The sequence below is a fragment of the Chamaea fasciata genome, unplaced genomic scaffold (assembly GCF_029207755.1).
Source record: "Chamaea fasciata isolate MVZ Bird 193981 ecotype frontalis unplaced genomic scaffold, bChaFas1.0.hap1 SCAF_1, whole genome shotgun sequence".
In the NCBI taxonomy this organism is placed as follows: domain Eukaryota; kingdom Metazoa; phylum Chordata; class Aves; order Passeriformes; family Sylviidae; genus Chamaea; species Chamaea fasciata.
This window is the reverse complement of record NW_027094086.1, coordinates 40,378,758-40,400,835: the sequence shown is the minus strand read 5'-3', so window position 1 is coordinate 40,400,835 and position 22,078 is coordinate 40,378,758. Positions and strand designations below refer to the sequence as shown.

The 22,078-nt window shown below is 35.6% G+C and overlaps 1 protein-coding gene across 2 annotated transcripts in view; it reads right to left on the bottom strand.

Moving 5' to 3' along the window:
• The window catches only part of RB1CC1 (RB1 inducible coiled-coil 1), a 65,566-nt gene that overhangs the window by 4,553 nt on the left and 38,935 nt on the right, over window positions 1-22,078 (bottom strand). For both annotated transcript variants that reach the window (XM_066181430.1, XM_066181438.1), the window contains exons 14-21: window positions 20,121-20,247; window positions 12,509-14,424; window positions 8,611-8,770; window positions 6,309-6,417; window positions 5,948-6,188; window positions 4,317-4,368; window positions 3,266-3,313; window positions 225-283 (exon numbers count right to left, since the gene is read on the bottom strand). In XM_066181430.1, the coding sequence (XP_066037527.1) occupies window positions 225-283; window positions 3,266-3,313; window positions 4,317-4,368; window positions 5,948-6,188; window positions 6,309-6,417; window positions 8,611-8,770; window positions 12,509-14,424; window positions 20,121-20,247 (2,712 nt within the window). The remainder of the gene's footprint in view (window positions 1-224; window positions 284-3,265; window positions 3,314-4,316; window positions 4,369-5,947; window positions 6,189-6,308; window positions 6,418-8,610; window positions 8,771-12,508; window positions 14,425-20,120; window positions 20,248-22,078) is intronic.

Below are 22,078 nucleotides of genomic sequence, written 5' to 3'. Positions count from 1 at the left end.
CCATGGTGAAGTACAGAATTCAAGAAAGTCACTGAAGAGAATTAAAAAAGACCATTATATTGTTTATAAAATTTGATTTATGCTCAACTGGGATGGTTTGATAGCTGATGGCTAAATTATAGCGATCTATACATCTTTTCAACACAGAGCAAGAATAGAAGAATTGTAAAAAAAAAAAAAAAAAGCATATCCATTCCTTTATATGAAAATTAGCATGTACTTACTCTCTAATTGCTATTTTTTCAGAATGTCTTGAGGATACTGACGACATGCTTTGGGACATCTATGAAAAAGAGAAAAGTTATAAAGTACTGGCAAGCTACGATGAAATTACATTGCAGGTAAGAATATAGCAAGATGATTTTTTATTGATTTCAAACAGTGCCTAGTCTTGCAGATTTTATATTCACTCAGAAAACCCACCATACTTTTGTCATCCTGTTCTATAGTGGGTTTGGTTGTTTGTGATTTGGTTTTGGTTTTTATTATTGTACTTCATTTTTTTTTTAATAGCTACCTTTGATTATAAAAGTTCCTGCATAACTAACTTCTCCCTCATTATTTAAAACTGGGAGGGGCTTTTTATATCAGTGCCAGTGAATATTTAGTCTAGGCATATGCAAGACTTATGACAAAACTGTCCATTCTAACAGAGAAGTCACTGGCACTAGAAAGGGCTGATGGTAGAACACCAGGGATTAAACGTGTTTGTTACACTTAAACTCTAGATGTTGAGCTCAACATAGTCTCTCGGTTTTTCTACAAACTACCACAAAATCTAAAGTTTATTGTAATCAATAGGGTAACGCTCTCTGGAACAAAACTGGAGTCAAATTTACTAAGATCAAACAGAGGTTCAATTCTCTAAGATTTTGGACATAAGAATTATCTTCTATATGTGTATTTGCCTTTGTTTAAATTAATAAAATACTGGGACATGGACTAACTTCAGTATTACAAACTAGACCTAACAATAAATATAAGCGCACACGAAGTTTCTACAATAACTGTGATAACAAGAAATGATAATGGGTAATTAATGCTACTTCTATCTCCAAATGAATACCTATCCCACATGCAGGCAAGTAGCTGGGGAAGGTGTTCAGATGTAAATGTATCAGTTCCATTACCCTCTGATAATCTCCTTACAAAAGACAATTCATAATTGCCCCACAGAAACTCTGACTAGAGGTCCTGCAGATTTTCCATCCATTCCTACTTCCCGGACCATTTGTACGTGCTATTCAAACCTAGATTGCTCACACTTGAAGTTTAGCACGTGATTTTTCAGCTGTAACTCCGATATTGTTCCCTACAGCAAATTTCCTTTCTATTGTCAATCTTGCCCCCTGCCTTCCCCAAAGGCAGTACCAGCCTGTCTTCATACAAGCTTGAAGCCTATTCACAGCTCATTTTCTTAATTTCTTCAAAGAATGGGTCCAAATTGAATGCAGTACATCACACAAAGCTCTCAAATTCTAATGACATTTTCAGCAGTTTTCTTTACAGGATCCAACTTCAGATTTTTTTTTTAGAGGCTACCTTTCTTTCTTGAAAAAGTTGCAGCTAGCATGAAATTTGTCAAATTTGCTTAGACTGTTCACAAAAGTGTTTGGTGAGAGTTCTCTTCAGATATACAGACCAGATATATTCTTGCTGTTTTTTTTTTAAACTGGAACAACTGTTAAGTGAAAACATAAAATAGCTTGATTTCTGATTTTCCCTTAATTTCTAACTTCAAGAAAAACAGAACAAATTAGAATGCTGAGAGTAATTACGTTAAAATCTAGTAAGGAATGTTTTTTGAGTCCAATTGTAATAGCCTTTATACAGAAAAAATGGTTCCTTTTCTCAGTAATTCATTTACTGTGACCAAAATACTGTAATAATATTTCAAGTATTAAAAGGAGTCCCTTTCTTTTCCTTGTAGAAGTAATTCACAATTCTGCAAAAGCCAGTGACCTATGAAGATACTCTTTTCCACACAGAATGCCTCCTGAGCTCCTTATCTGAAGTACCTCAACAGAAACAAACATTGGTATTTAAGTGTTGTGATGTACATTTCAATTTTAGAAGTGCATTTGAAAGGAGGGGATGAGGAAAAGAAGGACAAAGAGACAAATAATAAACTTATCTATGTAAAAACTCATTTTATACATAAGGAATTGAAAAGATATGAATCTCCTATGCCCATTTAGAAATCAAATCTGAATTGCTTTAGAGAACAATGAACCACCAATTTCTCTTACATGGCTTTGCATTAATCATAACAAGAATAATCTTCTATTTGTCTTGTACACAGTGTTTCTTCCATTTTATTTTACTCTAACATGAGAGATCAAGAGTTTGATTCAGGAAATCTGCAGAGAGGTTTAGAAAACTTGTCCGGGTGTATTTTGAGTAGTACTGTAAAAACTACACTTAAATAAATTCTGTGTACTTCACTGACATTCTGAATTAAAAATAATCCTTTAAAAATTGTACTTTTTGATGTTCTGCAATCCTTTCTTAGGCCCGGTACGAAGCGTAACTTCTCACTACACAGACAGTAGTTCCGACCAAACCTCTAGGTATCACCTATCACTTAAAAAAAAGTGAGATCACCATGGCCAGTCTAACCAAAGGATGTGTCTGTTTCCTATACACACAGGAAATTGTTTAAGACCTAAAAATTGAGACCTGCTAGCAAGGATAAAGCGAGAATAAATAAAAGGATAAGAATTTAGAGTACAGGAATCAAGGGCTCTCTGTCCCTAAATTATTTTTCCTTCCATAGGCATTTACTGTATTTGAGCATTTTGTATGGTGGCTGCCTGTATTTCCAGCTGCTGGGCAGAATTACAGTTTCACACCTTGCAAAGCTGGGAGGTGCAGTTTTCCCAAAACAATCTGTAAGTTATTGTTAACTAACAATTGTGCTTAAAATGCAGACATATTTATATTCTTGTAAACTGGCCTTCAATCTGTTGCTGCTGAAAACTGAGTCACGATGCCCTGGAAATTAACACCCCCTTATACCCCAACTTTGGATGGTCTGTGTTTTTTGGGAAGAAGTCACTCTCCAGTCCTGTGAATCTTTTTCCATGAGAAGACTAAGCTCAAGTACCTCTAGAAGGTTATCAGGTTACCTATTTACCACTTGCCTTAACACTTAAAATATTTTTTAAATTAATAAAAAACATTCTTGGATTTTAATAAACTTAACGTTTTTAAGCTTTTCTTATTTTTTCATGAGGCTTAAAAAATGGATTGCACAAATACTCACCAATCTTTGATTTAATCTCTTATTTTCCTCTTCTTTCAACTGCAAAGTCTAAAAGAAAATCTTAATCTGATTAACTGGGTATTATACCTTATACAGTACAAAGATTTTTTTAGGAAGTTCTGATATGACTAGAGCCCAACTAGTACAATACAACATCTTTCAGTTCTAAAACAACTATTAAAACATCTTTTGAACAAAGACATGCAAAAACCCCCTTAAATCTAGTAATTATACTAGTGCTACAAATCCCATTGCTAAGGTTTTACCTCCATACTCATACTTCTCTTTCAGTTAGAAAAACATGTCAATGTTGGAACAGCAATAGAAATGTAATATATTACTACGTTATAGCTTACAAATTCTTTGTAATCAGATGATAGAAAAAATGCGCTCATAGTCAGAAACATCCAGATAGTTGCATTATGCAGTGTCACAATCCTTAACAGAAAGCATTCCTGTTCTTTATTTGGTCCCAGATTTTAGCTCAAGTGATCCGGGACACTTTTTTTTTTTAATAAAAAGTCAACTTTAAAAAGACAACTGAGATGAAGTTAGATACGACTGGACAGTTAAAAATTACTAGAATCTGATATACTCCAGTGTAACCACTATGGGTTAATCTCATATTTTACCAAGAATACAGCTTATGAGGAGAAATTACCCATTTTCATGAGAAACTGGTAAATCAATCTTAAATCCTGTCCAGCTGTTTTGTATGTCTTAATTAGAAAAAAAATTGTAACCTTTGTTCTACAGAAATTCTCTGAAACAATGATCTGTCACTCCTAAGAAGGGGTATTACACCTGAGTCATTCATACTAAAGCCTACATAGGATAGGCCAAAAGTGTTTTAAGTTATCTTGAATTACTTTAGTGAATTACAGTGATCCAAGAGTACAATGGAAAAACATTCCTTGAAGTAATATTTATAGTCCTTGCAGACACTATATTGCATCAGAGCATGTAACTGACCACAGCACAACTTCACATGTACATACTTTTTAATGTAGTTAGTCATAACATTTAACCTCACAAACAAACATCTACTCACTCTTTCTAATAACATTATCCTCTGCTTTTCTTCAGACATATGAACATTTTCACTAAAAGAGAAAGAAAATGGTCAGGTTAAAAATTAACATTTTCTTCATAATCAAAAATTGTTTTTCCCACACCCACTGGCCATCTTCACTGTGAAGAGTGTTGTGTATTTGCTAGTACAAAGGGAACAGTATAGAAAGACAGATTAGAAATCAGCATCAATATTTTTGGCTGGTGTTTTGGATTACTTTTTCTTTTCTTTAAACCAAGGAGGTTCCTTGCTGCAACAAGGCAGTGAATTTTCAGCCATTGATTAGTTTATCAAGCTACATGGGGGCATACCTTGCATGGGGGCATTTTGCATTGTTTTCAAGACACCAGGATGAAAGATACACCCCACACGCTTTGACAGTTAACTCCCGATACTGCAATTAAGCTCTGTTATGTCCCATTTTCCTGGTCTGTAGCTCAAAGGCTACTGGGGAGTAGTCTGAAGTGCCCTGGTGCTCTCTGGTAGAGACACTAATGTGAACTTGCTACTTGTTGCCTCATCTGTGGGATAAACTGAGCACGGGGGCATGATAAAATAATGCTAACATCCAAGTAATTTCTTAAGAACATAAACAGTAATTCCTAGAACAGTTAACAATGTACTTTAAAAGCAGTTCAAATAAGGAAGAAACCATGTAATTTCTGGTCCAAACTGATTTGATTGAGAAAATGCACAAGTGTTGGGAGGAAACATGCTATAAATCCAATCAAAATACTCAGCAAAGCTAACAGATTATAATTAAACCATACTAATCATTACTTCTGTTCAGTTAAAAGGCTGTTTAGCTCTCATGTAATAGGAAGTAGTCAACAGAAACCTGTGAAAGTTTCTGTCTGATCATACATTGAGTCATAATTTTTTTTGTTCACAAGCTCACCTTAATTTTTTTTGTACATCAGTTTTAAGAATGCAGGACTAAAATGATTATTATAAGAAACAGCTCTTTTTCTAAAGATAGGGTACTTCCTTGTTTTATTATCAGTGCCATTAGTTTAGATTGACAAGAACAAACTGTTTTCATCTTCACTTCCACCAAGCTGTTAAGCGGTCTGGGTAGGGCAGCATTGGTTGTGATGGACACCGACTAAGGTCAATGTAAGTACATCTAAAAATTCTGCTCTTGCTCCTCTGGTAAAAGCCTTGCTGCTCCTCTTTTGTGGTCCCCAGGCAGGTTTCTTTACTTCTGTGAAAGGTATTCTGGAGTTCTTTAAAACTCCAGAAGCATAAAAGTGAGACACTGTTCAAAAGATGCGTCATTAACATGCAGCCTCCCAGCTCATTCACCATTATAGTTTTCCTTCTGTTTGACTTACACTTTGTATACTTAGGCATATTCTTTTACATCATGATTGTGGGGCCAAGTTTCATCTTGAAGCTGCATACTTCAAAGTCATCAAACCCACACATTCCTAATGATTGCCACATCACAATTGCATACACATGTATGTTTAGAAGAATATTTTCAGGAAGAGCATCAAAGGCAGGAGGAGAGTTAAACATGCTCATCTGTACTTCACACCACCCAAGAGCACACACTTCCGGAATGAGAGCATGCTTTGTGCATTTCTACTCTAATGGCCCATACTTACTGCACAGCCATCATACTGGTTTCCATCGTGGAGTCCATCCTCCCTTCAGCCCCAAGGTCAGCAACCAATCTCTCTGCGTCAGCGGGCACATCAGCTGCACAGGCTCCACAAGCTTCTGGCGCTGCTGCCAAGTAGGCTGATGGAGAAAAACTACTACTTCTCAGTTTATTAACTTCTTCTTCAAGCTTCTTCTTCTCTTCCAGTAAGCGAGCTCGATCTTCAGAAAGTGTTTCAATCAAATCTGTGACACAAATAAACAGAATTTCTTTTAATTACAGCAACACTAATGATCAAAACCAATCTGCAACGAATGGAACAGTCCTACTAGAAAAGATGAATACTTCTTCAGAACTTTGCTTACCCTTATCTTTTTCTTGCTGTTGTGTAAGCACTTTTAATTTGTCACTAAGATCATTAATTATGTTTTCTTTTTTCATTTTCTCTCTTGCCAGAACAGTGTTAAAGTTAGTCTGAAAACAGAAAGGAATTATTACTGAAATAATGAATGTACTGTAAAAATGTAATGCAAAATATTACAAAAGACAGCATGCATTTCAGTTTTCTACATTAAAATTAAACAAGAAATTAAAACTTTTTTACTTATTGCTTTGGTGAAGAGATAAAATGCCTGTAAATTTTATTTTTATGTTTGTCTGTAAATTTTTTTAACATTAATTTTATTAAATATCTCATTCCCTCAAGTCTGATACATACAAGTAGTACAATAATAAAGAACTAATTTTTCAAAATCCTAAGTTGTCATTTTTTCTTTAAATATAATACTTTATATTCCAGTTAATGTAAAATAATTGAACATTCTATATTTAAAACAGTTACTTGGAGGGTTCAAGTTATTAATATTAAGCTGAACTGCATCCAGATGTGTTACATACAATGGAAAAAAAATACCATTATCAATACACTATAAACTGAATTAAAAATACATTTCAAGTCATGCATTAATTCTTCAGTGAACAATTAACTATTGCAAAAGATACATGGGAATCATGGTTAATAGCTTGAAATAGGTGAACATAAAAAGAGGCCAGCACAGCCTTCAGTACCAGTCTGACAAAGCTCTCCACTTCTTCAATCCTTCTACTGACCATTGTGCCCTTTTACTCCTGAAGTGCTGCTGCTGAGACAAACAAAACCTACCAAGAACTACCTATTAAAAGGACATTTCTAATTGATTTTAATTTTTCTGTGAATTTGAAGACTGTCTTGGTATGTGCCTATCAACTCTCAGCCTTAAAATGCAAACTATTTGGTGGGCTACACACCTTATATAAGGCAGAGCAGCTTTCGTTATATGCCTGCACAACCAAACTCTCCTGCCACAAGCATAAGTGACACCTCTAAGGAAACTTCACAGAGAAAAGAAAACAAAACCCAAAAAACACAAAGGCAAGGCTAAATACCCAAAATATTCAGTAATCACTAGAGCCAGTGAAGTAAACTGTCAGCAGTCACTGATACAATGTTTTTCTGGATTTGGGGTATTTGTTTGCTTTGGTTGGGGTCTTTTTTTGGGGGGGGAGGCAGGTCATTTGTTGTTTTTTAAAAAAGCTCCAGCTTTCCCTGGAATTTGCTGTCAATGCCTCAGAACCTTCCCTTCCATGCTCTGCTGCAAAAATGAAGAATACTATTAGATAACGAGGAAAATGGAATACTAAGGAATAATGTGATGGAAAAATAAATCTAATGATTAGCAATGTAGGAAAAATTCCCTATTCAATTTACTAAGTAAGGCTAACTTCAGTATTAATGCTTGCAGCCCAATTGCAATAATACTCCTCTCTTTATAGCCACCAGCAATTTTGTGTTCCCTGCACCAAGTGATTCATAGCATTCATTCACCAAGCTGGCTGATCACCACCCTTGTCTCTTTGTCCTTATTTGATCCTATCACAGCTACAGTAAGGAGAAGTGCTTAAAACAGAAAATCCTTTCTCAGTATTTAAATGCAACAAAGCTGCAGATAATAGCTGTTGCTAACAGAGATTTAATTTAAGAACTCAAGACTCATCTACAGAAACTAAAAGGTGAAGGTGTTTAGAAAGGAAAAAAAAATGTATGAATACAGACGTAAAATATTAATCCAGTGCAACGTGATTTTTTATCAAGATAAAGAGTACACAGCTTTAGGTTTATTATGCAAAATGCAACATACTTTGAACCTCAAAATACAATATATTTATGCTTTGAACCTCAAAACACCACCTATCCATGGTAATAAACTTTCAAAGCCAGTAAGCAGCATCCCAAAACAATTAGTATTTCAAATAATTAATTTAGTGCTGTCCACAAATTTTGAGATACCTGATATCTTTCTGCAGTTAAAGAGATGAATGAATATAAATTTCAAGCACTTAAGCAAAAGAAGTCACAAAAACTGAATCTGGATTGCCAGTTTTTGGTAATTGGTTTGGCTTTTTTTTTTTTTCCTAGTGGTTTTTGTTCGTTTCTTTGTTTTGGTTTTTTTTTAAATGCTTAAATGCTTAATTTCATTAACACATCCTATCCTGGCTTCAGATAATCACACAAGTTTAGACTGTGGAACTGTTACAGAGAAAAAGAGAAAACTGTACTCTTAACTTCAAAGCAGCAAAAGAACACAATTGTCATGGGAGCAAAAATAATTAGAAAAAAAACAGCTTTACCTGCTGCTCTGCAGTGAGTGATGTTCTGATGTTCTGCATTTCTTCATTCTTTCTTTTCTCTTGCTCTTCAAGTTGTTCTAAGAACTTCATTTTTTCTTCCTGAAGCTTCTCCTGAAGTTCAGCAACTAAGTTTGATTCAGCAGATGATTCCACAGGAGGACTTAAAAGAAAACGTTTAGGCTTTAAATGTGCAGCATATACCAAGCCCCACAATACATGAAATAAGCACACATAAAAAAAGTCAGACGTTCATTTTGAGACATTATTTCTGAAATATTCAATAAATACTATATTACAATTAAGGCATTTCTAACTTCAATTCTACGTTTTAATCATGAGCATCTCACCAGTTCTTGCTCTCGGGCATTATGTTTTTAGTGTGGCACGCGGGCTCCAATGTTTAAGTTTTGTTGTGGGGGAGGACTTTTGTTTATCCTTTTACTAATGTAACAGAAGGTGTGAAAAGTTGCAAAAAGAACAAACAATTATCAACTTCACAAAGATACTTAGTATGTCAAAGTGCAAAGTCTTCAGAAATATCACGTAAGGAAAACAATTCAGCAGTAAATCTGATGCTAAGGAATCCAGACGTGAAATTCAAAACTCTGGATCGCAAAATCTGGAGGACAGCAGTAATGATCATGAAGAAACCATCAACAGTCACAAAGGCAGGAAGGATAATGACCTCAAATGGCTTTTGAAACAATGTTACACAGGCCAAGTATTTTTCACCACTGAAACAAAAATTAATTACACTCTTCTGTGTTTTGGCTTGAGTTATCAAGAACCCCCCTGAAGAACTTTAGACTAGAGAAATCCCTTCATTGGGTAACAATTGTGAAAAATTGCATTATTTAAAATTTCTATTATCCATCTGCAGCAGAATCATATTTAAATCATATTGATATTAAAATTATTCATATTTAAACCCAAAGCTCTTAGCTGAACTAAACCAAAGCAGGAATCACCTGCCTCTCAGATGGATTGCCTGGACTACTGCTTGGAAATGACAGCCAAGTAAAGGATATTGTTGTTCTGCAAGGGATGCTAGCACATTACCAGTTTTTATACCTCATCACTGTACCAGGCAGTAGGTTTAAATATTTAATCTGAACAGGTCTTATCACTATAGCAATGGTGACAACGTGTAACTTTATTGTTTTCAAGATATCTAAAGCATGTATCTTCAGACTGGGGTTTCTTTGCAAGCAAACACTTGCACTGCTCTAAAGTGACAAAGGATGTACTTAACAGTACTGCAACTGATCTACCACATGGGCATATACTGAATATACAAACTATTATGCAGCAGCTAAGCACTCAAAAAGCCCATAAGAAGCTTTCAATAAAAGAGCTCTGAAAGCCAACTGAAGTTCTCTGAGCGGCTAAACAGCCTCTGACGTTCTTGAAGTCAGAAGTAAAAATAAGTAGAGAAAAGAACATCATGAAAAACTCAGGCAAATCTTTTTTTGTGCCACTGAGAAAACATTTTTGTGATTGAATAAAGTGCAGTTTATTTCTAAATGAAGCCTAGCTAAGAGAGAGAGAGGACATGTCCTCTGTGGAGAAGCTTCACTGCTTATGGTGGTCTGACAGAAGTGGCTGGACAATACCAAGACTGGAAGATACCAAAGCAGTAATCCATCTTCAAAGAAGTTGGGATTCCTATTCTAATTTTAATCTTCTTTACAGTATTATAGATATTTTACCTAACCATAAAATTGTTTCAAAATGCTCAACAACAAATCATTAAAGATATTATGGTTTTCTCTACTGTTTTACACTACTACATAGTGCAAAAAGAATAAATGGAACTACAAATGCCTGGCAGTTTTATTATCTTTCCTAATCAAAATTACCTGATTTTCAGACACACCAAACCATGCTAATTTTTATACTGTATGCATGGATAGCAAACATTTTTTGCGGCCTCTAAATATTTTTGTTAGTTTTCATGAAAGTTCAAAAACTAAATTCCTGACACCAGAGCAATATTCACATCAAATTTAACAATCCCTCTATCTGTCTGTACCTTCTGAATGGCTAACGTAACATTACTCTTGCAGAAACCACCAAACATACACTCACATGCCAAATAAAAGTTGTTTCCTACCATTACAAGTTAACTGCTAAACAGTGAGTGAGGATAACAAACCAACCTGAGTTACTGACACAGCCTGGGGTTTTAGGAATTCAAAAATCAAACAACTAAATAATGAGTTTGAAATATTAGGACAGGTTTACTTAACATATATGCCCTTGGGAGATAAAACAGTGTATCTTGATTCCTAGAGCAAAAAAACTAACAGCAGAATAAAGGCATAAAAAGAAGCCTTAGGAGGCAAAATATATTTCAATGTCACACTAAAAATTAAATTACTTGACAGAACTTGTAACAAACTAACAACACTTCTTTAGATTGAAGTAGATAATATTTCTTTGAAATACATTATTTGTTTTATCCAGTTTGGATAAGAATATACACAGCTGTGCTCACAAGTTCAAATTTAAGTGTAGGCGGATTTTTAAAAAGTCTGATGACAGAGCTACATCTTTTTCCTGTTGAGTCAAGCTTTCCTACAATACATTAATATACAGAAAAGGAAAAGAATGCAGAATTTAACATTTTTCTTCTCATTTCACCATATTTCATTAAGAGAATATTCTCTTCAATTAAGAAGGGCTGTTCTTAAGTTTCATTACATCCCAGTCTTAATTCAAAGAAGCAATACTTTCTTGATGCATTCCTTTATACACTGAGAAGCAAACACAGGCACTAACAAAGCATCACGTAATGATGGATTTGCTTGCATGTGAAAATCTTGAGGTAGCAGACAATTCCAGTGAAGCAGATATTCCCATTTCCCTTGGACTATGCTGTTGGACACTGCATAACCTCCCTTCTCCTACTGTTTTGTTGTTTTTTTTTAACAGTACACTGATGCTCAAAATTTAAAAGCTAACTTAAGTCTATAATCATTTTTTTGCAGTATTCTTGCTTTTAAGTCCATTCAATCCATTTTATTGATCTTTTCCCATTTCATGTACTTGGTATAGCCTAATACCAGGGAAAAAAATTCCTCTATGAAGAAATTTTACAAACAAGATCTATCTGCTGCATTGATTCACACTACAAAAACATAAATGATAAATACTAGCATTTAAAAAAGAATACTGTTGCTGAGCCTAAACCGCATTGAAAATTTCAAATATTTCCATTCTATAACAACATAATCTAGGCTGATGGCAGGCATTACAAACTTGTAAGTACATAAGATATGAGAAGTCAGAAAGAATAATTTTATGCATTCTTGGCAAGGGAAAAATATATTTTTAAAATGGAAAACCTCAGCAGAAATTAACAAAGAAAAATGGTGATGTTAGGATGCTCTTTAGGATTATGCTGCACCTTTGTGTTTCATTATGAAGTTCAAACTGAAGACCTGAAATACATAAGTGGGGCAGCAGAAGTCAATGGAAGTCCATGTGGCCATGGGACAGCTCTCAGTCAATCCCGTATAAATTCTCACTCAAGTTTTCATGCCACCATTATCACCAACCTGGTTTACAGTTAGCCAAGAAAGTTATCAGGCTACCCTAAAAGCCAGCCACTGCATGCTCTCACGTGGGAACACTCCTTTCACGTGACTAAAATATAAAACCTTCATTGCTGTCTTGAAATTGTCCTGTATAACATATTATACAATCTTTGACATGAACTACAGACGTGGGAACATCACTACCTATAAAATGGATGCAACTTGAAATGTAAATATAGAAACCAATACAGATAAACGTTACTACAAATACAAGAATTTTAGTTACTGCACAGCCTGTCATGAATATACCATATTGATTAAAATACTAGGAAAACACAGTAACTTAATTCTTACAGTACCTCTGATTCACTTGCATCTCAAGTTGTTGTATTTTTTCCAAAAGCCCTTTTTCAGCAGCTTCCCTCTGTAATTCAAACTCCTTACAAGCAGTTTGAACTGCATCCTCTTTTTCACAATTGAGCTTCTGAATGAGCAACTGCCTGTCTTGTTCTTGGTTAGATACTAACAGTTCTTTCTCTTCCTTTAGCTTATGGATAATGGCTTCATATTTTTCCTGCTGCTCACAGAGAGACAATTTTTCTGTTTTTTCCTTCTCTAGGGCACTCATTTCCAACTCTAACTTACTTTGCAGTTCTTTTATTTGCTCTGAAAGTCTTTTTTCTGCCTCAGCAGTTTTTTGATGAAGAAGAGTTATTTTATTTAATTCAGTTCTAAGCAAATTTGATTCTTCTTCATATCTATTTACTAGCTCAGAAATGCACTGATCTTTCTCAATTGTCATCAGAGTCCTTAGTTCTGATAAGCCCACTTGATATTCTTCACTGCTGATTAGTATTTTATTATTTAATTTATCTATCTCCTTTCTTAAGCTTTCAGTTTCCTTGTCAATCTGAGACTTCAAGGTCTCTTGTTGCTGGTTTCTGCTTTCTTCCAAAAGAAGCTTCATTTCATCAGTTTCTGCCTCTTTCAGGGCAAGTTCAACTTCTAGTTTGCACCTCAAATCAGACAGATCTGAAACCTTGAGTTGTAACTCTTCTACTTGTTGTTGTTTCTCTTGCATAACTACTTCATGAGATTCCTGCATTTGTTCAAGTCTGTGCTGGTTCTCCTTTTTTAATTTATCCAAACAGTCCTTGTGCTCAGCTAGGACCTTCTCAAATTCCTGTAAATGCCTGGCTTGTAGGTTGCTTTCCAGTTCTTTTAAATGGCTTTGCTCTAAACTCTCAAGTTCTGCCCTCAGGAGTTGTAGCTTCTCTTTGTTTTCAACATGAAGTTTTTTCAAGTCTTCAAGTACTATTTCACGTGACTGCCTCAGTTCCTTGATTTCAGAATTTTGTGTCTCCATTTGGCATTCCAATTCAAGTAATTTCTGGTCTTTTTCATTCTGAAGGCAAACTACAGCTTCTTTCTCATTCTTTACTATTGCAAATTCATCATTCTTATTCTGAATAACTTCCTCAAGGCCTAACAGGTCACCTTTTAACTTTTTGATTTTCTTTTTATTTTCTTCACCATCCTCCAATAATTTATTAATTTTACTTTCATACTCACTTTTTAAAGACTGTAATTCATTTTGATGCTTATCATTTAGTGCTTTTTCAAGTGAAAGTTTTACCTTTTCAATTGTATTTACTATTTCTAAGGAAGTACATTTTAAAGAATTAGAAAAGTCACACTGTTCTCTTTGTACAAGTGTTCTGAAATGGCAAAGATCTTCTTTTATACCTCTTAAATGTACCTTTGAGTCTAGAGCAATAACCCTACACTTCTCCACACAAACACTGAGAGAAGCATTTTCTACTGAAATGTCCTTTACACAAGAGCTTGTATCTTGCATACGTCTACTGTCTATTGCATTGATAACTGAAGAATAAAGTGATTCCACCATCATTTCTGGGCTTTGTGGGTCACTTATGACATTAGGAGACACTGGATTTTCTTCTATTACAAATTCATTTACTGCTGACATAAAGTCAGATTCTGGACTCTCTGCTAATGAATCCAAGTCTAACGATCCTTGCTTAAGAGCTTGCTCCAAGTTCGGATGGGCAATTGTTTCAAAGTCGAACGTGTGAGCATCAATGCTGTCTGGAGACAACTCTTCTAATGGAGCTGGGGGACACACAGGAGGACACAGGGGACCCTGAAGACTGAGTGATGGAGGAGTTCTTGAAGAGGTAGCAATTGCGGTTCCTGTAGTACTTTCCATCCTTGGGGTTGTAGCAGATTGTGGCGATGCTTGACTATTGGAGGCCTGCAAGTTATAAAACAAGAAATAAACACAAACTGATAAGCAGAACTGTTAATATTGAAAATTAATTCAAAACCACCAGGCAAAATGAGAACTTTAAAAAATCAGCCTTATTATTTGTAACAATCCAAATTATGTGCAACTAAAACTTAAGTAAAAATTGCAGAAAGTCAAGAAGATCTTCCATCAAGTTTCAGAAAAGCATCATTTGTAAACACATAAATACTAAAAGTTCACCTAGCCAAAAGTCCTATGTAGAGCATACCCAACTGTATCTTACCAGTCAGACATAGGCTTTGGTTCCTTACAGCCTACTTATTTCAGTTTTCCTAATAATTTTGCTACTAAAATATTTTCATTCTGTTATTGCCAATACTGTTATTCAAAACTCCTTTAGTACCTTATGCTATTAACTATCATATACAACATGGAATATGGAAGCCCTAATGCCAGTGATACATCTGTAGGTTCTTAGGACAAAACATAAACCTTAAACTTCAGCAAGTACAGAACACATTCCAGTGTAAGCCAAAAAGCAATGTACAGCCTTAGTATCCACCAAGGACGCATTCCTGAGAAAGTTTGTAATAGGATGGATAGCAAAGCAATTTTTTCTAGGAAAATTACAATGAAACACACACAGTTAAAATACATAAGGCAAGTAGCTGTGACACAGAGAATGAAGGAGTTTGCACAGGATCATCAGGAACACAAACTGGAAGAGATGCAAAGTTTCTGAACGTATCCATGCACTGAAAGATCCCAGGTGTATTCTCTGTAACATCATGGCTCAACCTTTACCTCACTCCCCCATCCTTTATCACTAATAACTTGATTTTATTCATCTCAGAAACGTGACCACCTTGAAAACAAATAATACCTGAAGAAAAACTCATGGGAATTTTTCCAGTAGAAAATTCCCATAAGATGTTCAGTCTCAAAGTGCTGGAAATCTTGTGGTGCTCCTCTTCAAAAAGCCAACACTGCCTCCAAGCTGATAATTCTGTAATCCTGCTCATGCCTCTTTCCCAAACCATCCACACTGCCTCAATGCACCTAAAATGCGTGTCTGGTGTTCTTTACTATGTTACCTATTACTGAAGAAACTTCTGCCACCCATTGAATTCAGCTACTTGATTGGCGACAGTTAGAGGAGCTTGGCAATAAATGTCCAGCAACAGAACTCCAAAAATCCCAGAAGTGACAGGCATTGTTGATCTGCTGCCATATAAATAGCTGGTTTTTGCTTTCTTGATCTTGTAAAAATGATTGTTACTCAAAAAGGGATCCTATCTTCCTCCGTACCAAGCAAATGTTCTCTTAATGGAGATGTAGCGTGTTTAACAATTCTCAGTTATGATTTAAGAATAATCTATTTCCAGTTTCAACGCTCACCTATTTAGAAGAGTTGCATTTGCCCCTCAGCTCCCTTAGCCTTTGCAACTTCATGAAACTAAATCATATAAAGATTTTTAAATACATTGTAAAAAAAACTTGCGGCCATTGCATACAGAATATTGTATTTATGAAAAGTGAACAGGACATGAGACAAAAAAATGAAAAGGAAATGCTCCGTTTTAAATGATTCTATTAACCCAGGTGAAGCATTTCCCTCAGATTTAATTTCAACTTGTTTTTTGTCTATGAAAGCTTACAAAAATAGATGTTGAAGGGTACTGTGTATGCTGATGCATGCCTGGGTTCAAAGCATCCTCTAAGCAACAAACATCAAGCATTAGATTAGCATTAAACCAGAGCTTTCACAATAACAAAAACTAGCATCACAGATATGAAGCACACACTTCAAAGACTTTGAATATGGGAAATCCATAAATCCACATGCAAAGGAATGATAGTATCTACTTTTGGCAACCCTGCAGAATCATCCTAGAAAGTAGAGTAAGGATATAGCATAAAGCAAAAAAAAATTGTCGCTCTGCGGAACAATAACGAACTCTGTTTCCTCCTGACCTGGGGCTGTAACACACTACATGCCTCAGCAGTGGCTGCTGTGTGCTGGGTGTCTAATGAGAGCACCAGATTACTGTGAGAGAAGAGTTAAACCTCAAATTTTGAGTGGTTGCAACTAAGTAAACTTTGTTTACTGATAAGCCTATGCCTGCCATCTCGCTTGTTTACAATCTACAGGCAGTAATATGTGCACATGTCATACACTAATTTTTGGAATGACTAAGGAAGATGAATGTGCTGGGGTGACTTTTTGATGCTTGTATCCCCAACTGTCTGTTCTGTTTATGCTGTAGGTTAAGTTCTGTACCTTTAAAACTAGTTCTGAGAGCAAAAGGAGAGAAAAAAAAAAGCAGAGTTTGTTTAAAAAACAGCATCCACTCCTCTACATTCCTCCTCGAGACTGTTCATCTGAAGCACAGACAGGCAGTGGGACAGAAATCTCCTTTGCTTTTAATTAGCCTTAGCTAGCTGAAGCACAGCAGCTCCCTAGACTGTTTTTTCCTCTTTCTTAAGACTGTTTAAACCTGCTCTGAACTGAAAAACCTAAAAGAGCACCAGAAGCTGGCACCTGTGGCCCACCAGGGCCCAGGACAGCATTTTTCCAGCACCAGAGGAACTAACAAGAGACTCAGTGAGCTGAGCTACCCATAGCAAAGACTTATTAAATTTCACTTTACAACAACGAAAGGTTTTATTGTTTCGTATTATTAATTTTTTTGTGTTTGTAGGCACTTTGTTAGTTAAATGAACAGTTTTTTTCACTTTTTTCCGAAGAAGATTTTTCCCAGACCAGTTAAGTAGAGAAGTCATTTAAATTTGCTTCCCCAAAGAACCTTATTCAGGAGTTTTCTCCCAAATTCGCCCTAAACCAAGACAAGGAGTCAAGAGCAAACAATAAAAAAATAGAGACAGAAAAGCAGAATTACTTTCCAAGTTCTCAGGTATTATTGGATTACGTGCTTTGCTCTAATTATGTTCCTACAAAAACAATAGTCAGGGAATGGTAAATTTCTCAGAAAGATTACAAGCGGTGTTTCAATTCCAAACTCAGCTTGAAGAAATGGTAGATTTATGATCTGATTTGAAACGCCAGCTTCTGTTATAAAAACAAAAATTTAATACCAAAGGATTGCAACGTTAATTACCTACTAACTGTTGGGAAGATACCTTAATCATCTTGCCCATGAGCATTGTAGCTTTTCCTGGACATCTTTAACCCAATTGCTGATCTGCTAAACTTTGTATTATGGAAATAGGAGGACACAGCACATCTTTGATGTGAGGGTATTAAATAACAAAGAATGAGCAGAAAGTCTTAAAAATGCAAACAGATTTTGAAGTATTAACAAATTAAACAAATAGCCACAAAAATGTCCTTTAACTACTCCGATGTAATACTAAAGCAAAGTTATCATTAACGTTTTATGAACTTGAAAGCTGAAATAGTAAGAGTTATGGAGACACTTGAAAAGAAATAGTCTCAACACCCCCACTAAGGTATTCCATCTCCTCTGACTTGCTCTTTCCTCACTTGTTTGTAGTCACAACTTTTCCCTCCTGCCTAAAGCAACTATTAAAAGACAGTTGCTGTCGGTGATGCAGTAGGATGAACTTCCACTTGACCCAGATAAAATTCAACTGCTGCACTACCCACAATCCAGGGAAAGGATCCCAGTCAAATTTGAAGAACCAGGCTTCTGCTGCCAGAAGTATGGAAACACTGGGGTTGAATGTGTCTCCTTGGGAGAGTATGAGAGTAATAATATGGGCAACACTCAGCACCTGCACAGTTATTGCCAACTCTGCACCAAGCTGGGACAGTTCACCACCAGAACAAGTGGATGCATGAAGATGTAGGCATCATCAGGACAATTATTAAAATGTTTATTCATCCTTCTGATTGTTTACTGTGAATTCCCAGCAATATGGAAGATACAAAAAGGAGCATTTTAAAAATTACTTCAGTAATTCTACACAGGCAAAAGCACTATAATTTAAAAAAACAGTCCTATATTATCTGCAGAGCAAAGCAACACAGAGGAAGATCTTGTGTTTTTCATCAAGTAGCAACAAGAACACTGCCTTTGAAAAGAAAAAAATCTCTGAGAAATCTGTTTGCTTCAATTCCAAAAACAGTTCAAATGAATCATTGAAATGACATACAGAGATGGGCATTTTCAAGATGACATCATGAATGGCCCAGCTCTGACTGTGCAATGCAATTTACTCTAAGGAAAGAGACAATTATCCAAATCTGTCTAAGCACCTGACATTTCTGTGTGAGTGAAGAATCCAAATTAGTCAAACCAAAGTAAAAGAAAAGAGTGTATTTTCCTGATTTGGCACACATCTTTTCCTGTACAGCCAGATACTGACAAAAATTTTTCAGATAAGCATGTCTGAAGAAAGAAGGAGAAACTACAAAGACTTCCGGCATATTTCCTGTTTATCTTTCTACTGTTATTATGCATATTTTGAATTAAAACCTAAATTTCACATTCTTCTGACACTGCAAACTTTAGTGAAAAAATTAATTTATCAGAACAACTGTCATTATTCCTGATCTTTTATGAGATCAATTTCAGGATGTTCCATATTAGGAGCAAACTTCTACATTTGAGAACAAGGTCTGTTGTAAGGGCATATTCAAAAAATGTCAAGATTTCACAGAATTTCACTTCCACCAATTTCAATGGCTGTTACAGCATTCAGGCCCTAATATTCTCATTCTTAATGGCTGTTCATTTGAAAAACACTCTTCAAAAAGAGAGAAAATAGCTGGGAAATTGACACACCTTTTCTATATTACAGGACAAAGAGCAGTCCAGATTTCATATTTTACACAAATAAAAGATTTGCAATAAATCTCCTATCTAAATCCCAGAGAAATAAAGAGAGAACTTCATGTCACTGTTTAAGCAGGAAATTGCTATTTAAAAGTAAACATGCTCACAGCCTTATCTGTTATATAAGATGCTTCCAGTCAGGCAAGTGCATACAACAATTTATACTGCAGACAATAACCCAGTCCCTGGAAAAACCTACTGATTTTCTACAGCAAAATAAACCCAGTTTGAAGCAGTCAACTTCACAAAAAATCTTAAGCTTTGCTTAATTCACCCAGCATTTCCCTGAGAGAGGCCACAGCCAGAAGCTAAAAGGAACCTACTGGGTGTATTATAAAAATTAGAGGCTGCATACACAGAAGCAGAAGTGATTGGCAGAAACACAGTTTTTAGGGGAAGGAATCTTTTTGACAGGCTGAGTAAAGCTAAGAAGAAATCTTTTTACCATCTGTTCCTTCTATACTCAAAGAAAAAGACTGTACAACAGCCAGCCAAAGCCCTAAAATCTCCTTAACTGCTTGCGCCAAAAGGGCCTAAGAAACAATGCTGAAATCTAGAGAAGTAAAAAATTCACTGAATACAAACTAAAGCAATGAAAGCAGAATGCACACATTCTGCAGACAGAAGATTTGAATATGACATAAAACAGGAATATAAATAGTGCAATTCTACTTCTACAATTTCTGTGGAATACGAACATCTGTTACATATTCTCAGAATATTTACTAGTTCATGATTAGAAAGGAAACTTACGCAGTTAAACTTTATATCAAGAAAAACAAAGATGCATTCTAAAGTGTTTGATAAAACAATATTATGAAAATATTCTACTGTTTTAAATATAATATTGTCTTTTTGATTGATAAAGAAAAGCAAAAATACCTTTTGTTCATTCAGCAGGTCTGTAATGGTTTGTGACATTTCATCCAAACTCTGTGCTGCCTTGACCAGGTTATGTAGAGCACGTACATGCTGGTGAAGAGGTTCAAAGTCACAAAGTATGGGAACCCTTAAAAACAGTACAGGATTACTTTTTTTCCACACTGTTAGTTTAATACTCCAATCTATTAAATTATAATATGTGTATTTCAAAAACACTAAGCTTCCCTCTGTATAAGGTCTGTACTTAATTTCATCTATTTTATATAGAAAAAAAAAAGTCTACAAGGACTCCCTGGTATTTTTCTTTAAAATGAGAAACTTGAGCACTTTTAAGGAGTCCATAACAATAAACAGTGATGAGCAAGTAATTCCAGTCTTTTCTCCCAAGGAAAGCATTTGTCAGTAGTACCTAGAGTTCCAATGACAGTAACAGAAGTGATTGGATCTCTAATTGAAGCACTTGTGTTGGCAAATGACTATATTTTGTCTCCAGTTGGATTCTCTCCAACCCAGCTCTTCCTTTGAAGAGGCAATTAATTCTCTACTATTTTATTTTCATTATAGGTAACCTAAATTAAACAACTGATTAATGTGTCCTGATCACATTTCAAGTGTTGCAAGACAAGCTGAAAACATGAAGCAAGAGTTCATTGAGACTAACAATACAGTAAAAGTAGATTACACTTCATGTATTCTGCATTCTCTATTCCATATATAGGGCAACTGGCATCAAGTGTATTTTTGCAGAATTAAGATTTCAGTAACTGCTCAAACCCATAATTTCAGAAGACTGAAGCATTGTAAGTAAATCAAAACATCATTTTAGTTACACAGCTGAGAGGTTTAGTGCTGATAGAAAAGGATTTTGTGCTGGGTCTCAGTTTCGCTTATTGCTTGCTCTTTACATGTTAAATGAAAACTCCAAAGATATTAATGCTATCAAGTTTCTTCTGAAGATCAACATCTACCCAAGGTGTGCAACAGCTTCTGCCCACTCCAGCTGCAAGTTCACCACTATCCTCTGTATTTTTCACCAAATGCAACCCTGAGCCCAGAAACCAGGAGGAATGACATAATCCCACCTCTATTGCCATCAAGTGGAAAGTTATGTCACTACAATTCAAACTAAAACATCTTAAGTCAGTGTCTCATTTTCTGACAGTAGCGGGGCAAATTTCTTCCTGAACTCAGTATAAACTTCCAAGAAGGCTGTAAAATTCTCACGAATTAAAAAAATCAGGCAAACATTAGGAATAAGATCCTATAGTAATACCTTTTTCCCCACAAAATTGGTAAGGAGCAAGCCAAGGAGCAGAACAAGAGAAATTAAAAGAGTACATCAGTTAAAAAATGACCTATGGCAAATCCACTGTCAAGCTGACTAAGCTCACTACACCTGTTAACTCCACCAAGACCACCATAAAGATAGTCAGGAATTCTGAATCAAAAAGAATGCCAGTCCAAAATACAGGAGAAAAAAAGCAGTGAATTCAGCTCCTGCCTTATGCACCAGGAACAGGTATTAGGCTGACACTGTTGGTGAACCTGACAGACGGCAGTGAAGCATTCTCCTCTTGCATTTACTTTTGTAAATGCAATCCCAACTTTGTGGAACTCTGGCCCCAGGGCTTAAAAAAAAAACCCCAAAAACAACCCAAAAAAAAGGAACCACAGCAAATCTCAAATCTCTAACTGGAGATCTCTTTTAGGAGGAGGATAATGATACAGACAACATCTGACTGTGGTCATGCTGATAGAGCTTCTCCTAGGCAGAACCTTACACAGAATTTGCTACTGCCCATTTCTGGCCCATTATCTTGGTTGGCATTTCTCCACCTTGACTGCTCTGAGTTTGGAAGCTCACACTTACAGTCATCTTTTTCACAAAGATATCTCCAAGTTCTAGATAAGGAATTAGCCCTGTAAATTGCTTGTGAGACAAACCAGTAGCTTTCCTG